The sequence below is a fragment of the Dendrobates tinctorius genome, unplaced genomic scaffold, assembly GCF_039654945.1.
Source record: "Dendrobates tinctorius isolate UK_male_01 unplaced genomic scaffold, ASM3965494v1 ptg000022l, whole genome shotgun sequence".
In the NCBI taxonomy this organism is placed as follows: domain Eukaryota; kingdom Metazoa; phylum Chordata; class Amphibia; order Anura; family Dendrobatidae; genus Dendrobates; species Dendrobates tinctorius.
Window position 1 is genome coordinate 22,983,032 of NW_027361690.1, and position 18,198 is coordinate 23,001,229.

At 46.0% G+C, this 18,198-nt stretch overlaps 1 protein-coding gene across 2 annotated transcripts in view; it reads right to left on the reverse strand.

The window, feature by feature from the left end:
- Positions 1-18,198, reverse strand: part of SLC30A4 (solute carrier family 30 member 4) — a 53,513-nt gene that overhangs the window by 21,393 nt on the left and 13,922 nt on the right. The window contains exons 4-5 of one of the 2 annotated variants that reach the window (XM_073568478.1): positions 17,640-17,835; positions 8,987-9,092 (exon numbers count right to left, since the gene is read on the reverse strand). In XM_073568478.1, coding sequence (XP_073424579.1) covers positions 8,987-9,092; positions 17,640-17,835 — 302 coding nt within the window. Of the gene's footprint in view, positions 1-8,986; positions 9,093-17,639; positions 17,836-18,198 lie in introns of those variants that run through there. The other variant, XM_073568479.1, reaches the window with a different exon arrangement.

Sequence of the window (18,198 nt, forward strand, 5' to 3'; positions counted from 1 at the left end):
GATTTACATTGATAATTGTTATGTTTTATTGTTCTGAACACATTCCACTATGCAATGAATAAAAATTTGCAACTGGAATATTTCATTCAGAGATATCAAGGATGTGGTCTTTTAGTGTTGCCTCTTTTTTTTTTTTTTTTTTTTAGCAGTGTAGTGAATAAATAACTGTTCCCACATGTCCACTTGACAGCAGCACGATTTTGGAAACAAAAATAATTAGGACCTTATAAGGGTTAAAAGATGACCAGCGATTTCTCATTGTTTCAACAAAATTTACAAAACCATTTTTTTTTTTTTTTTTTTTTTTTTTTAGGGACCACATCACATTTGGAGTGAGTTTGGGGGGGGGGGGGGGTCAATATAACAGAAAATACCCAAAAAGTGACATTCTAAAAACTGCACCCCTCAAGGTGTGCAAAACCACTTTCAAGAAGTTTAACCCTTCAGGTGCGTCACGAAAACTAAAGCAATGTGGAAAGAAAAAAATGAACATTTTACTTTTTTCACAAAAAATTTACTTTGGAACCAATTTTTTTATATTCATAAGGATATCAGGAGAAAACGGAGTACGCCGATACCCAATATGTTTGGGTGCATGGCAGGGATCAGAAGGGAGGGAACACCATTTGACTTTTTGGAACGCAAAATTGGCTGGAATCAATGGTGGCACCTTGCTGCGTTTGGAGACCCCTTATGTACCCAAACACTGGAACCAGCTCAAGTCTAACTCCAACCCTAACCCCAACACACCCCTAACCCTAATCCCAATCCTAACTTTAGCCCAACTCACATTAGCCCAACTCTAACCCTAATGGAAAAATGGAAATAAATACTTTCTCGTTCGCCTTATTGGGGGACACAGAGACCATGGGTGTATGCTGCTGCCACTAGGAGGCTGACACTATGCACAAAAAAAGGTTAGCCCCTCCTCCGCCGTATACACCCCACCGACCGGCAGGAAGTTCCTCAGTTTAGCTTAGTGTCAGTAGGAGGTGGACACGGGTCTTTGATTAGACCCATATCTACCTCGATGTGCGTCGTTTCTTTTCAGGTTTTTCCGGAGGGATACAGTGTGAATAGTCACATCTGTAGTCCCACAAAGAGACTATGAGTACGGCGTGTACTGCCACCCCGTATCCTCATAAGTCTACAGCAGGACCAAGACCCCTAACATGGATGTGGCGTTCCAGATGGTCCTCGCTCCCCGTCTCCCACCCACTCGCCTACCAGAGCCGGTCGGTCGGTTGAGGCGCAGGATACTCTCCTTGAAACAGTACGCTGGATGAAACGGATCAGGAGGGTAAGTATGAGACCTGAGTCCCATTCTCCCCTGCGGGTTCCACGCCAGGCCACTCCATGGATTCTTCGGCAGCGGTCGCTGTGACAGTGCTGCGACGCCTCCAGGCGGCCGCTGCAGCTATTTAGGCCCTGGCTGGTTATCGGACAGCTCTTCCCCCTCCCCCTCTGCCGGGTCCTAGCTGTCCTCAGTAGCAGCCACCGCGGCGGTTCTGCGACGCCTCCGCGCCGCCCTGTGCTGACAGGCGGCCGCCTCTTCTAATCCAGGCCCCGGCTTCATCTGGGGCCTTGTCCGGCGTCGCGGCCACGCCCCCCTTCTCCATTCTCGGGCGGGCTTCCCTCCTGCCCGCTCTAAGCCCGCCCACGGCCTTCTCCCCTCAGGTTGAGCGTCCCGGAGGCGGCGCCGTCCCTCCCACCCTACCATCTTAGCGGGCGGCACCATTTTTATCATCGGCGCCTAGCCCCGCCTACCTCCCTCCTCTGCAGGAAAGCGCGCGCTTCCTGCTCGGCTCCTCTCTGGCTGCCGCCATTTTCGCAGCCTGTCAGCCGGACGCTGTTCCCTCAGCCGTGCCCCTGCAAGCCGGACGAACCGTGCATCTCCATTTATTGGAAGCTGCGATAGGACACCGGACCGTGAGTAGCTCTGCATACTGCAGACTGACACCCTCCTCTGCCTCCTGTCCCCCAACCTTCCGGCAAGGCTTCAGTGACTGTCCGTCAGTATGTCTAATTCTAAGTCTGACCGCGCTCGTCCCCCTGCCTCCTCTGGCACCTTAGTCAAGTACTTTGCGTGCTCTTCTTGGAATCGCAAACTTCCCTCAGGTCAGTCCACTCCCCTCTGCCTGGACTGTAGCAATCCAATCCAGCCCGACGCCGCTCAGGAGCCATCCATAGCCCCAGTGGTGAGTGAGCCCCCCATGCCGGGCTGGGCCTCCTCTCTATCACAGTCAGTGGCAGACCTCACCAAGGTGTCTCAGTCCCTCGTAGCCGTTCTGGACAAGTTGCCCTTGGGAGCTTCGGCGGGACCCAGCACGTCTCAGGACGTCCCATCTGAGCCAGCCAGCGGCAGTCGCAAGAGGCCCAGGCAGGACCTCCAGGCGGAGTCCTCCCCTCGTCCTACCTCACCCCATAGTCCCCAGCAGTCTCCCTCTCGGGCCTCCTCTCCCGAGTCAGGTGAAGCGCTTTCGGAATCGGAAGGGGTCTTAGAGCTGGATTCGGACCAGGATGTGAACATGAAGGTTACGGTGCAAAACCTCATTGCCGCGATTCACCATACCTTTGACATCGCTGACGCCCCTGCGAAATCCTCAGATCAGGAGGTTTCGTTCAGACGGGCGGAAACACCATGCAGGGTGTTTCCCTTCCATTCTGAGTTTGGAAAGATTTTTACAAAGGAGAGAGCAGATCCGACCAGACGCTTTCAAAGAGGAAAGCGTCTCGGCGTACTGTACCCGTTTGCTAAAGAGCTCACGGACAACTGGGCCGCTTCTCCCTCGGTGGACCCTCCCGTGTCCAGACTTTCTAATACGGTCCTTCCGCTGTCAGGTGTGGCGTCTCTAAAAGATTCTAATGATAGGATCATAGAATCTCTAGCAAAATCTGCCTTCGAAGCGGCATCAGCAGCGGTATGTCCAGTCTTTGCTTCTTCTTGGGCAGCAAAGGCCATATCCACTTGGGCAGACGACCTTCGGCAGGGCATTCTGGATAAGGCACGACCAGAGCATTTGGCCGATCTCGCCAATCAGATTTCCCATGCGGGGGATTATCTGCTTTCTGCCTCCCTGGATGCCGCATCTTGCGCAGTTCAGGCGTCAAGTAACATCGTGGCAATCCGACGTACAATTTGGCTCAAGGCCTGGCAGGCGGACTTGTCCTCTAAAAAGTCTCTGACCAATCTGCCTTTTCAGGGAGTGCGTCTCTTCGGATCACAATTGGATCAGATTATTAAGGACGCTACCGGAGGTACGAGTTCTCTTCTCCCCTCCAAGCCTCGCAGACCTCCTCCAAGGCGTCAGTTTCGTCCCTTTCGGACTTTCCGCCGTTTCAATACGGCGGAAAACCCTTCCAACCAGCAAAGGCCACAGGCACGTCAGGAAAGAAAGGTGGTTTCCTTCAGGCCCACTCCGTCCTGGCGGTCCCACTCTTCCCAGGGAAGACCGTCCAGATCTAGATCTGGACGGTCTACATCCGCATGACTACCATCGGTCTCCCGTGGGTCCCTTCCAATTGGGAGGTCGACTTCTTTTCTTCAGCGACGTCTGGCTCGCCTCAGTAGAGGACGCTTGGGTCAGAGAGGTTGTATCAACAGGATACAAAATAGAGTTCATTTCTCTTCCACGGGATCGCTTCTTCCAATCCCGTCCGCCGAGGGATCCGGCCTTGGTCCCGGGGTTCTGTTCGGCCATCGCCTCTCTTCTCAGTTCCGGGGTGATTGTGCCCGTTCCCGAATCGGAACGCTTCACAGGGTTTTATTCAAACCTGTTTGTGGTGCCGAAAAAGGACGGGGCAGTTCGGCCCATTTTGGATCTCAAGTTACTCAACAAGAGAGTTCGCCTTCGCCACTTCCGGATGGAGTCTGTACGCTCGGTAATTGCTTCCATGGAGGAGCAGGAATTCATGGGTTCCATAGACATCCAAGATGCCTATCTACATGTGCCCATATTTCCCGGACATCAGAAGTTCCTGCGGTTTGCGATTCACCACGAACATTACCAGTTCGTCGCGCTTCCTTTCGGGCTCGCCACCGCTCCCAGAGTCTTCACGAAGATTATGGCGGCGTTGATGGCCTTGTTGAGGATCAGAGGTCTCGTTCTTTTTCCGTACCTCGACGATATCCTGATCAAGGCTCCCTCCTTTCAACAGGCCCGCCTAAGTGTGGCGATCGTTCTAGACACCCTGTCCAGTTTTGGGTGGATCGTCAACCGGAAAAAGTCCTGTCTGGTCCCTACTCAACGCCTTGTGTTTCTGGGCCTTCTGTTCGACACTCGTCGGTCAAGGGTATTTCTCCCACAAGACAAGATCCTTTCCCTGAAGCAGGGCGTGCGATCATTACAGATCAAACGATTTCCATCCCTCAGGACAGCCATGAGGGTCCTGGGGAAGATGGTGGCGGCGATAGAGGCAGTTCCCTTTGCCCAATTTCACGCCAGGCCACTCCAGCAGGCCATTTTGTCCAGGTGGAACAGGTCGGCTCTGTCTCTGGATCGTCCGGTTCGCCTTTCATGCCGGATCAAGCGGTCTCTCAACTGGTGGTTGACGTCTCCCCTCATTCTCTTGGGGCGGTCTTTTCTTCCCGTTCACTGGCAGATTGTCACTACGGACGCCAGCCTCATCGGCTGGGGTGCAGTGTTCCGCAATCACACTGTTCAGGGTCGATGGTCGACTCAGGAATCAGCTCTGCAGATCAATGTCCTAGAGATACGAGCGATCCATCTAGCTCTCGTCCACTGGGAAAGGCGCCTCAAGGGCCTGCCTGTCAGGATTCAGACAGACAATGCCACAGCGGTGGCGTATATCAACCGCCAAGGGGGGACACGGAGTGTCTCAGCTCTGGCGGAAGTGTCCAGAATTCTTCAATGGGCAGAGACCTTTGTTCCAACGATTTCCGCGGTTCACATTCCCGGCGTGGACAACTGGGCCGCCGATTTCCTCAGCCGCGAGGGTCTCGCGGCAGGGGAATGGTCCCTACATCCGGAGGTGTTTCATCTGCTCTGCAGTCGGTGGGGAACTCCGGATGTAGACCTCATGGCATCTCGCCTCAACAGGAAAGTCCCACAATTCGTGTCCAGGTCTCGGGACTCTCTGGCAGTGGGCGCCGACGCTCTGGCCGTCCCTTGGTCACAGTTCGAGCTCCCCTACCTGTTCCCTCCTCTGCCTCTTCTTCCCAAGTTGTTGAAGAAAATCAAAGCAGAGGGGATTCCAGTCATCCTCATCGCCCCGAATTGGCCCAGAAGGTCTTGGTTCGCGGACATTGTCAACCTTCTCGCGGACGCCCCCTGGAAGCTTCCCGACAGGGCAGATCTGCTGTCTCAAGGCCCGATTTGCCACCCCAATTCTCGGTCGCTCAATTTAACGGCGTGGCTGTTGAGACCGAGGTTTTTGAGACGGGCAGGATTCTCTGATCGGGTGATTCATACCATGATCCGCGCCAGAAAGCCTTCTTCTTAGAAGATCTATTACCGTACTTGGAAAGCCTATTTCTCCTGGTGTGAGACCAATGACATCGCGCCCTTGGTTTTTTCGCTCCCTTCTATTCTGGCGTTTCTGCAGGCAGGGCTGGATGCGGGGCTTGCTCTCAGTTCCTTGAAGGGTCAAGTTTCGGCACTGTCCATTTTATTTCAGAAAACGCTGGCCTCCCGGCCCCAGGTCAAAACCTTCCTCCAGGGTGTGGCTCACACGGTTCCTCCGTACCGAGCGCCCGTGGATCCTTGGGATCTTAATTTGGTTCTTCAGGTTCTGCAGGGTCCTCCTTTTGAACCTCTCAGGGATGTTTCCCTTTCCCTCCTTTCTTGGAAAGTGGCCTTTCTGGTGGCCATTACCTCCATCCGGCGCGTGTCGGAATTAGCAGCACTTTCTTGCCGCTCTCCTTTTTTGGTCCTTCATCAGGACATGGTAGTTCTGCGGCCTCCGCCCTCTTTTCTTCCGAAGGTGGTATCTTCGTTTCACCTCAATGAGGACATTGTTCTGCCATCCTTCTGCCCGAGCCCAGCTCACCCTCGGGAGCGGTCCTTGAACAAGCTGGACCTAGTCAGGGCATTGAGAGTCTATCTAGCCCGGACGACTTCCTTGCGGAAGTCAGACTCTCTGTTCATCATTCCTGACGGGGCGAGGAAAGGTCACCCAGCCTCAAAGGCCACTATTGCGCGCTGGATCAGATCGGCAATTTTGGAGGCATACCAGGTCAAGCATCGAGTGGCCCCTCCAGGGGTCAGAGCGCACTCTACCCGGGCGGTGGGTGCCTCCTGGGCGGTGCGCCACAGAGCTTCCGCGCTGCAGCTTTGCAAGGCTGCAACGTGGTCATCGGTTCACACCTTTGTGAAATTCTACAGGGTCCACACCTACGCTTCGGCGGACGCCAGCCTAGGTAGAAGGATTCTGCAGGCTGCGGTGGCGAGTCCACTGGCCTGATGGAAGTTTGTTTCCCACCCCAGGGACTGCTTTGGGACGTCCCATGGTCTCTGTGTCCCCCAATAAGGCGAACGAGAAAACAGGATTTTTTGGGTTGCTTACCGTAAAATCTGTTTCTCGGAGCCTTCATTGGGGGACACAGCACCCTCCCATGTTCTACAACTCCTGTTCTTATGTTTGTCGGTTTGTTACAGTTGAGTTGTTTGTTCTGTTCTCAATCTATTCTGTTACTTCTCCTACTGCTTTCTGACTAACTGAGGAACTTCCTGCCGGTCGGTGGGGTGTATACGGCGGAGGAGGGGCTAACTTTTTTTGTGCATAGTGTCAGCCTCCTAGTGGCAGCAGCATACACCCATGGTCTCTGTGTCCCCCAATGAAGGCTCCGAGAAACAGATTTTACGGTAAGCAACCCAAAAAATCCTGTTTTTACTTTATTATTGTTACCTAACTAAGGGGGGTTTGATTTATTATTTTGATCCCTGTGATAGACTATCACAGTGATCAAAATGAACCAATAGGAAAAATTTCCTATGGTTGCCAGGTGGCAGATCTCGGTGGGCACACTGCGCATGCGCCTGCCATTTATTCCTGGAAGAAGATGCCGGCGGCCCGGGGGACTTTATGGGGTAATGCAGGGACTCCGGAGACCCTATTTCTCTCTCCTGTGATGTGCAATCACAGAAGAGAGAGAAATTAAATGTAAAATAGACTTTTTGTGGTCGTTTGTTATACCATTAACGGCGATCGCTACAGTGAGGTAAAAAAAAAAAAAAAAAAAAAAAAAAGGACCAGAATCAGGTGCTCTGTGGTCTCGGCTACCCTGGAGAAATTCCGACTCTGGGGGGAGCTATACACTTAATTCTCATTGCCGTTAAAATGCGGCGCTGAGGCACAAGGACCCTCAACTACCGCCGTTAAAAGGCGTATTGGCGGTCGTTAAGAGGTTAAAGATATTTCCATGCTTAAAAGAACTTGTCTGCTTTCTTGCAAAAACAGAGCCACCGTTTACTGTGGCACAACTAAATTCACTTTAGGCCTAGAGGCTTTTGTTAGGTCCCCGAGTGCCATAGTAGCCCATCGGTAACCAATGACCTGACAAAAGTAACCCTATATGTCCAACTCCTTAGATGCTACCATTACTATTGACTGTAGAATCTAAAGGATTCAACTGCTGGGATGTAGTGGCTGTCTGTTCTACCCGGCGCAGAGCGATAACAGACTGCTTCTGCTGCCAATTCTCCAGCTTCACATAACAGTACAGCTTTTCTGGGCAGCTGTCAACTATGAATGACTACCGATAACATGCTGATTACAGCCAGCTCCCGCAGTTTGACAGCCGGTTCCCGGCTGCCTATCAGCATGACGCCGGCAAGGTGGCAGAGATCGGCACTAAGCAAAGCAGACAGGTAGTTAGCAACTTACCTGCTGTTAGTTCTTAGGCCCATAGTAAAGAAAAAAAAAAAAAAAAAATAGTCCTGGATTACACCTTTTAAAAAGGCTGCTGATGAATTATTCAGTATAATTAACAGATGAGAAAATATAGTTGAGAAAATTAAACACAAAGAAAATATTATTACAGTGGGAATGGTCTTAAACGTGGACATAATTCATCTATTCAGCCCTAGCCGGACAATGATCGGATTGGAGACACTGGGCCTCAACCAGCAAGCAGTTTGTTTTTTTTTTTTGTTTTTTTTTTTTGTTTTTTTTAAATTGGTCACACTTCGGGTGAGAACAACTGTGCCCAACCAATTCATTATAGTTTAAGTGATGTAAATTATGAGAAATGCACACCCGTCGCCGTACATGTGTAGCGGTGGCACACGGCAGATGAAAGATGCGCCAGATGCATTAAAGAGATGCATGCCCGTTAATGAATTCAGCGTATCCTGTTCCCAGGCTCCCTTAATTAAAACTGAAATGCAAAATGCCAGTCTTAAAGAGTGGGACAAAGACTCCTAAATAACTTTCCGTAGCCAAAAGTATTTCAGAAATCTAAACAGACAAAATCCTACAGGTATGATGAAACAAGGGGCTATCACAAACCAGGTCATCTGTAACATCTCATTCCGCCAGTCTATAATGTCGTCTTGATTATAGGCTAGCAGTTTGCTGTCAGGCAATTTTATAATAAAAACAGTTATCTAGGTTGAGCCTCCTATTAATAGTAAATCAATTAAAATTGCATAGCATCAACTCTTTCACACCCTAAGGTCAAAATTTAGACAGCCGTGAAACACACCACACACTGTGGAGCTTGGTTCATGAGACCCACGGTCTGTCATACACCAGATTTCATGGATGTCTAAATTCAGCCCAAGTGTAAAAAGCAATTCCCCAAGAAAACGCCATAAAGTAGCTGACTCTTCCTACCACAGTGAAAATATTCACCAATTCAGACAAAAACAAAAAACACCCACCACAAGGTCATTATCTGTCCTGACTTATTTTATCCTCTATATGTGGATGCTATTTTTCAAACCCTCATCCACATATATTGAACTGCAAGATGCTTCAGATTTATGTAAATATATTCAAACTGTGAAGTGAAATTTCTACTCACCTTCAAGTATAATAAGTACAGTGTCTCTTACAAGTCGTACTGTGGTGAAAAGGACAAGTACCGAAAATACATAGGTACAGATCGGGTCTGCGATTTTGTATTCTGGCTATAGTACAAAAGTGAAAAAAAAAAAAAAAAAAATTGTTATTCATAATTTAAATGGTCAATAAATAAATACAGTTGTGTGAAAAAGTATTTGCCCCTTCCTGATTTCCTTTTGCATGTTTGTCACACTTAAATATTTCAAATCAAACAAATTTATATATTAACTCCTTAATCCCATATGACGTACTATCCCGTCCATGTGCCCTGGGACTTAATTCCCAGGGACGGGATAGTACATCATAGCGATCAGCGGTGCCCACGTGGTGAGCGCCGCTGATCGCAGCCGGGTGTCAGCTGATTATCACAGCTGACACCCGGCACAATGTGTCAGGGGTGGTCACGGACCGCCCCCGACACGTTAAACCCTTGTACACCGCGATCAAACACAATCACTGTGTATCGGGGGTTAAAGGGAAGCATTGGCAGGGAGGGGGGCTCCCTCTGTGCTTCCCTGAGCCCCCCACGGCAACTTAATGTGCAGTGCTGCTGCAGGGGGCTCCTTCCCTGCAGGCCCCTGAATCCAAGATGGCGACGGGGGCCTTCGGGGGCCTGCAGGGAGCTGACTTCCTCATGCCTGCAAAGCGCAGGCATGAGGAAGTCTGCGTTTATGCCTGTGACAGATCGCTGATCTGTCACAGTGATCAGTGATGTCCCACCTGGGACACTGTAATAAAGTTAAAAAAAAAAAAAAGAGTAAAAATAGTTTAAAATCGCTTCCCCAATAAATTCATTTTTTGAAAACTAAAAAAAAAAACAAAAAAAAAAAAAAACCCACAATAAAAGTACACATTTGGTATCGCCGCATCCGTAACGACCCGCCCTATAAAACTGTCCCATTAGTTAACCCCTTAAGCAAACCCCTTAAAAAATAAAAATAAACGAAGCAAAAAATAATGATTTATTATCATACCACTGAACAAAAAGTGCAATAACGCACGATCAAAAAGACGCATATAAATATCCATGGTACCGCTGAAAATGTCAGCTTGTCCCGCAAAAAACGAGCCACCATACAGCATCATCCGCAAAAAAATAAAAGAGTTATACCTCGCAGAATAAAGCGATGCCAAAATTATTATTTTTTATATAAAATAGTTTTCATTGCATAAAACCGACAAAACCTAAAAATACGACCTAAATGAGGTATCGCTGTAACCGTACTGACCCGAAGAATAAAACCGCTTTATCAATTTTACCGCACGTGGAACAGTGTAAACGCACCCCCCAAAAGAAATTCATAAAACGCTGGTTTTTGTTCATTCTGCGTCCCAAAAATCGGAATAAAAAGCGATCAAAAAATGTCACATGCCCGAAAATGGTACCAATAAAAACGTCAACTCGTCCCGCAAAGAATAAGACCTCACATGACTCGGTGGGTCAAAATACGGAAAAATTATAGCTCTCAATATGTGGTGATGCAAAAACTATTTTTACAATAAAAAGCGTTTTTTAGCGTGTGACAGCTGCCAAAAATAAAAACCTGCCATAAATAGTAAATCAAACCCCCCGTTATCACCCCCTTAGTTAGGGGAAAATAATACAATTAAAAGAAAATGTATTTATTTCCATTTTCCCATCAGGGCTAGGGTTACGGCTAGGGATGTGTTGGGGTTAGGGTTGGAGTTAGAATTGGGGGGTTTCCACTGTTTGGGCACATCAGGTGCTCTCCAAATGCAACATGGCGTCTGATCTCAATTCCAGCCAATTCTACGTTGAAAAAGTCAAATGGTGCTCCTTCCCTTCCAAGCTGTGCCATGCGCCCAAACAGTGTTTTACCCCCACATATAGGGTATCAGCATACTCAGGACAAATTGCAAAACAACTTTTGGGGTTCAATTTCTCCTGTTACCCTTAGGAAAATAAAAAATTGGGGGCAAAAATATCATTTTTGTGGAAAAAAATGATTTTTTTATTTTCACGTCCAGGCGTTATAAACTTCTGTGAAGCACTTGGGGGTTCAAAGTGCCCCCCACACATCTAGATAAGTTCCGTGGGGGGGGGGGGTCTAGTTTCCAAAATGGGGTCACTTGTGGGGAGTTTCAATCGTTTAGGTACATCAGGGGCTCTCCAAACGCACATGACACCCACAGACCATTCCATCAAAGTCTGCATTCCAAAACGTCACTACTTCCCTTCTGAGCCCCGACGTGTGCCCATACAGTAGTTTTCTCCCACATATGGGGTGTCAGCGTACTCAGGACAAATTGGACAACAACTTTTGGGGTCCAATTTCTCCTGTTACCCTTGGGAAAATAAAAAAATGGGGACTAAAAGATCATGTTTGTTGAAAAAATACGATATTTTTATTTTCGCGCCCGGGCGTTATAAACTTCTGTGGAGCACTGAGGGGGTTCAAAGTGCTCACCACACATCTAGATAAGTTCCTTGGGGGGTCTAGTTTCCAAAATGGTGTCGTTTGTGGGGGGGTTTCCACTGTTTTGGTACATCAGGGGTTTTCCAATCGTGACATGGTGTCCGATCTCAATTCCAGCCAAAAACGTCAAATGGCGCTGCTTCCCTTCCGAGCTCTGCCATGCGCCCAAATAGTCATTTACACCCATATATAGGGTATCAGCGTACTCAGGACAAATTGCACAATAACTTTTAGGGTCCTGTTACCCTTGGGAAAATAAAAATTGGGGGTGAAAATATGATTTTTTAAATTGTACCGCTGTACGTTATAAACTTCTGTGAAGCCCTTGTGGGGTCAAAGTTCTCACCACATATCTAGATAAGTTCCTTGGGGGGGTCTAGTTTGCAAAATGGGGTCACTTGTGGGGGGTTTCCACTGTTTAGGTACATCAGGGGCTCTCCAAACGCGACATGGCGTCCGATCTGAATTCCAGCCAATTTTGCATTGAAAAAGTCAAACGGCGCTCCTTCCCTTCTGAGCTCTGCCATGCGCCGAAAGTGGTCCCCCCCACATATCAGGTATCAGCATACTCAGGACAAATTGCACAATAACTTTTGCAGTCCAATTTCTCCTGTTACCCTTGGTAAAAAAAAAAAAAATTGAACCGGAAGTATTTTTTGTGAAAAGAAGTTAAATGTTCATTTTTTTTTTAAATATTCAAAAAATTCCTGTGACGCACCTAAAGGGTTAATAAACTTCTTGAATGTGGTTTTGAGCACCTTAAGGGGTGCAGTTTTTAGAATGGTGTCACTTTTGGGTATTTTCTATCATATAGACCCCTCAAAGTGGCTTCAAATGTGATGTGGTCCGTAAAAATAAAATGGTGTTGCAAAAATGAGAAATCGCTTGTCAATTTTTAACCCTTATAACTTCCTAACAAAAAAAAAAAAATTTGGTTCCAAAATTGTGCTGATGTAAAGTAAACATGTGGGAAATGTTACTTATCAAGTTTTTTGTGTGCCATATCTCTGTGATCTAAGGGCATAAAAATTCAAAGTTGGAAAATTGCGAAATTTTCGCCAAATTTCTGTTTTTTTTCACAAATAAACGCAAGTTATATGAATTAAATTTTACCACTAACATGAAGTACAATATGTCACGAGAAAACAATGTCAGAATCACCGGGATCCATGGGAGCGTTTCAGAGTTATTACCTCATAAAGGAACAGTGGTCAGAATTGTAAAAATTGGCCCGGTCATGAATGTGCAAACCACCCTTGGGGCTGAAGGGGTTAAACAAAGATAAAACAAGTGGTCACAAAATGCAGTTTTTAAATGAAGGTCTTTAATATTAAGGGAAAAAGAAATCCAAACCTACAGGGCCCTGTGTGAAAAAGTGATTGCCCCCTAAACCTAATAACTGGTTGGGCCACCCTTAGCAGCAACAACTAATCAAGCGTTTGCGATAACTGCCAGAGTCTTTTATAACACTCTGGAGAAATTATGTCGCACTCCTCTTTCGCAGTTGTTGCAATTCAGCCACATTGGAGCATTTCCGAGCATGTATTGCCTTTTTAAAGGTCTTGCCACATCATCTCAATCGGATTAAGGTCAGGAATTTGACTAGGCCACTCCAGAGTGTAAATTTAGTTTTTCTTAAGCCATTCAGAGGTGGACTTACTGGTGTGTTTTGGATCATTGTTCTGCTGCATAACCTAAGTGCGCTTCAGCTTGAGGTCATGAGCAGATGGCCGGACATTCTCCTTCAAGGATTTGTTGGTAGACAGAATTCATGGTTCTAATTATCACAGTGAGCAAAACAGCTCCAGACCATCACACTACCACCACATTTTACTGTTGGTATGATGTTTCTTTTCTGAAATGCTACGTTACTTCTATGCCATATGTCATGTGACATATACAGTTGTGGCCAAAAGTATTGACACCCCTGCAATTTTGTCAGATCATACTCAGTTTCTTCCTGAAAATTATTGCAAACACAAATTATGTGTTATTATCTTCATTTAATTTGTCTTAAATGAAAAAACACAAAAAGAATTGTCCTAAAGCCAAATTGGATATAATTCCACACCAAACATAAAAAAAAGAGGGTGGACAAAAGTATTGGCACTGTTCGAAAAATCATGTGATGCTTCTCTAATTTGTGTAATTAACAGCACCTGTAACTTACCTGTGGCACCTAACAGGTGTTGGCAATAACTAAATCACACTTGCAGCCAGTTGACATGGAGTTGACTCAACCTCTGTCCTGTGTCCTTGTGTGTACCACATTGAGCATGAAGAAAAGAAAGAAGACCAAAGAACTGTCTGAGGACTTGAGAAACCAAATTGTGAGGAAGCATGAGCAATCTCAAGGCTACAAGTCCATCTCCAAAGACCTGAATGTTCCTGTGTCTACTGTGCGCAGTGTCATCAAGATGTTTAAAGCCCATGGCACTGTGGCTAACCTCCCTAGATGTGGACGGAAAAGAAAAATTGACAAGAGATTTCAACGCAAGATTGTGCGGATGTTGGATAAAGTACCTCGACTAACATCCAAACAAGTTCAAGCTGCCCTGCAGTCCGAGGGTACAACAGTGTCAACCCGTACTATCCGTCGGCGTCTGAATGAAAAGGGACTGTATGGTAGGAGACCCAGGAAGACCCCACTTCTTACCCCGAGACATAAAAAAGCCAGACCGCAAGTTTGCCAAAACTTACCTGAAAAAGCCTAAAACGTTTTGGAAGAATGTTCTCTGGTCAGATGAGACAAAAGTAGAGCTTTTTGGGCAAAGGCATCAACATAGAGTTTACAGGAGAAAAAAGAGGCATTCAAAGAAAAAAAACACGGTCCCTACAGTCAAACATGGCAGAAGTTCCCTGATGTTTTAAGGTTGCTTTGCTGCCTCTGGCACTGGACTGCTTGACCGTGTGCATGGCATTATGAAGTCTTAAGACTAGCAACAAATTTTGTAGCATAATGTAGGGCCCAGTGTGAGAAAGCTGGGTCTCCCTCAGAGGTCATGGGTCTTCCAGCAGGACAATGACCAAAAACACACTTCAAAAAGCACTAGAAAATGGTTTGAGAGAAAGCACTGGAGACTTCTAAGGTGGCCAGCAATGAGTCCAGACCTGAATCCCATAGAACACCTGTGGAGAGATCTAAAAATGGCAGTTTGGAGAAGGCACCCTTCTAATATCAGGGACCTGGAGCAGTTTTCCAAAGAAGAATGGTCTAAAATTCCAGCAGTGCATTGTAAGAAACTCATTGATGGTTACCGGAAGCGGTTGGTCGCAGTTATTTTGTCTAAAGGTTGTGCAACCAAGTATTAGGCTGAGGGTGCCAATACTTTTGTCTGGCCCATTTTTGGAGTTTTGTGTGAAATTATCAATGTTTTGCTTTTTGCTTCATTCTCTTTTGTTTTTTTTTCATTTAAGACAAATTAAATGAAGATAATACCAAAGAATTTGTGATTGCAATCATTTTCAGGAAGAAACTGAGTATTATCTGACAAGATTGGAGGGGTGTCAATACAACTGGGTGGCCACAACTGTACCTTCTAAAAAATTAAAACCTTTTCCTGTCAGTTCACAAAGTAGTCTCCCAAAATTATTGGGGATTATCAAGGTGTTTTCTGGCAAAAAAAACCTGCAATCCCACAGTTGTTTTTTGTTTTGCTTTTTTACTATGTTCACTAAATGCCAAAAGTGACCTGCCATTATGATTCTCCAGGTCATTAAGAGTTCATAGACATCAAACATGTCTAGGTTCTTTTTTATCTAAGTGGTGAAAAAAAATTCCAAGCTTTGTTACCTGTAGCGTCTCCATTTTTCGTGATCTCGGGTTGGTTGAGGGCTTATTTTTTGCGTTCCGAGCTGACGTTTTTAATGATACCATCGTGGTGCAGATACAATCTTTTGATCGCCAGTAATTGCATTTTAATGTAATATCGTGGTGACCAAAAAACAATCCTGGCGTTTTGACTTTTTTTCTTGCTACTTTTTTTTTTTTTTTGATAGATCGGGCGATTCTGAATGTGGCGATACCAAATGTGATTTTTTTTTTACTGTTTTATTCTGAACGGGGCAAAAGGGGGGTGATTTGAACACATATAATATATGTATAATGTATTTATTTTAAAAACATTATTTTTATTTTTTACTTTTGAAATGCTTCAATAGTCCATGGGAGACAAGAAGCTACCATAACCTGATCGGCTTAGCTACATACAGGCGATGATCACATCGCCTGTATGTAGCAGAATTACTCATTTGCTATGAGCGCCGATCACCGGGCATCACGCGCATAGCAAGCAAGCATTGACAAACAGAGATCTGCAGAAGACCTCTGGTTGCCATGCCAACCCATTGGTGACCCACAATCACCAATATGCAAATTTCCAGGGCGATTTGCCGGAGGCATATGTTAAATGCCGCTGTCAGCATTCGACAGTGGCATTTAACAGGTGACGCGGCTCTTCCGGGCACATGATAGCTGTTTAAAATAGCGCAACATGTGCTGGAAGAGATTTGGGCTCACCGCCAGAGCCCACATCGGTGTACTATTACACCCGTTGTCGGAAAGGGGTTAAAAATAAAGACCTTTATTTAAAAACTGCATTTTGTGTTTACTTGTTAAACGAAAAAAGTGGTTGTTAGCCAGTAGAAAGAGAAACAGCAGCGATATCGCTATGTCTGATACTTACCTCCAACCGGCTCCCCCGCTGATTATCGCTGATCGCGCAAGAACGTCCTGGGCCGTTTCTCATCGTCAGCTTCCTGCTGTGGCGACGCGTGGACGCGGGCGGGAGGATGTCAGGATCGCCGTGTCTGACAGGTAAGTAGCGACCCCCGACCGCTGCTATGTCGCTGGTGAGATCTGCCTGTGTGGCAGCTCACTAGCGACCACTTAGCGATGTACCAGCGATCCTGACCGCGTCATTTCGTGGTCAGGATCGCTGGTGCATCGCTAAGTGTAACGGTACACTTAAGCTCAGTGTTTGCTTATTGAAATGTCCATCTATCCCACCATGCCTGTACTCTTTACTCTATATAATTATGTTTCTTCAAATATTTTGTTATATCAGCCTGATGAAGAGACGTAAGCAGTCCCGAAAGCTTGCTTTGCAACATCATTCACTATATTTTGTTAGCCATTAAAAGGTATCATACCCACAAGATTCCTATTTTGTTTCTTTTTATATCTTTATATATAGAGTTTACTTGTGTTACCTTTGTCGAATATATAAATGTGCTTGGTGATCTGAAACATTTAAGTGACAAACATACAAAAGAATAGGAAATCAGAAAGGAGGCAAACACTTTCACACAACTGTAGTACATGTATAAGAAAGTTCTTGGATTTTGACTCCTCCATAACCTGCATCATAAATCCAAATCCATATTTGTCAATGCAAGACAGACTGCCAGCTCAGTGAGGAGTCAGGTTACACCTCTTATTATAGTTTACAGAGAGAGAAGTAGGAGAATAACACAAAAGGAATGGAAACGCACAAAAATCAAGCAGCAGCTATGCAGCAAATAATTTAGCGCCTGACAGGAATCTATTCACAGCTACACAGCTCAGTACTGGTCTATCAGGTCCTCCGTGCTGCTGCTTCTGTTTGCTACAAGTGGGGGTGCGTGGTAAAGCACAAATCACATGATTTCTGTGTATTAAAAATGGCAGACAATATTGCAGCAGGTCTCCTTCCACCAGCTCAGAGAAGACTGAAAATCAGATCGAGCCCGCTGAGGGAAAATACTGGTGAAAATGCTGGATACAAGTCTTATAATGACCAGGAATAGTGCTATTCCTCATATATAAACACAATGGACAGGTTATTTTGAGAAGTTTTCTTAAACTACAGATACGCTTTCAAAGGATGACTGTAGATCACTAGTCTATGTTATCATTCTAACAGCAATATGTAGCACACAACTGTGAAAGCACCATTTAGTAATGAAGACCAAAATAAAGGCTCAGATACAGATTTTGTGCAGGGCACGGTGACCTTCACATGCATTGTTATATAACCAGTAATCCTGAAACGGATATGCACTCCTCATGCTCGGTACACACTTACTCCATTAGTCTTGGATCTTACATATTCCTGCTAACATAACAGAACCAAGTAAAAGACAGATCCATAGATTTTCCTATATTCATTTTTAATTTGCAGATGGTACTTTTACCTTAAAACGAATGATGTATGCAGCTATGAGTACTCCAACACTTTGAGCAAGGTCCCCTAGTGCATGTACAAATGCGGCTCGTACTGCTAGGCTACCGTGACTGTGGCCATGGTTCTGACCTCTGGAGGGTGGATTTGTAGGACCACCATGCGAATGTGAATGAGGATGGCCTGCCTGATTCAACAAAAATCCCATTCTGAAAAAAAAAAAAAGAAAAAAAAAGACCGTTAGGAGATGGAAGTAAAACTTATCCCAGAACCAAGACTCACAACAGTAACAGGATTGTGCAAATACAATGAATATTCAAAAAAAATGCTGTATTTTTCGGACTATAAGACACACCTAGGATTTGGAAGAAGATATTAGAAAAAAAATTGAAGCAAAAAAGTTGGTTAATTCTGTACCAATATCCCCCCTATCCTGGTATACAGTATATCTCCCCAATCCAGACTTGAATGCCCCCCAACACACCACATCCCCAGCCTGGTATGCACGGTCCCCCTCATCTATAGCCTAGTATGCAGTGCCCCTATCTACTTACCTTCCCTGCGCTCCCTCG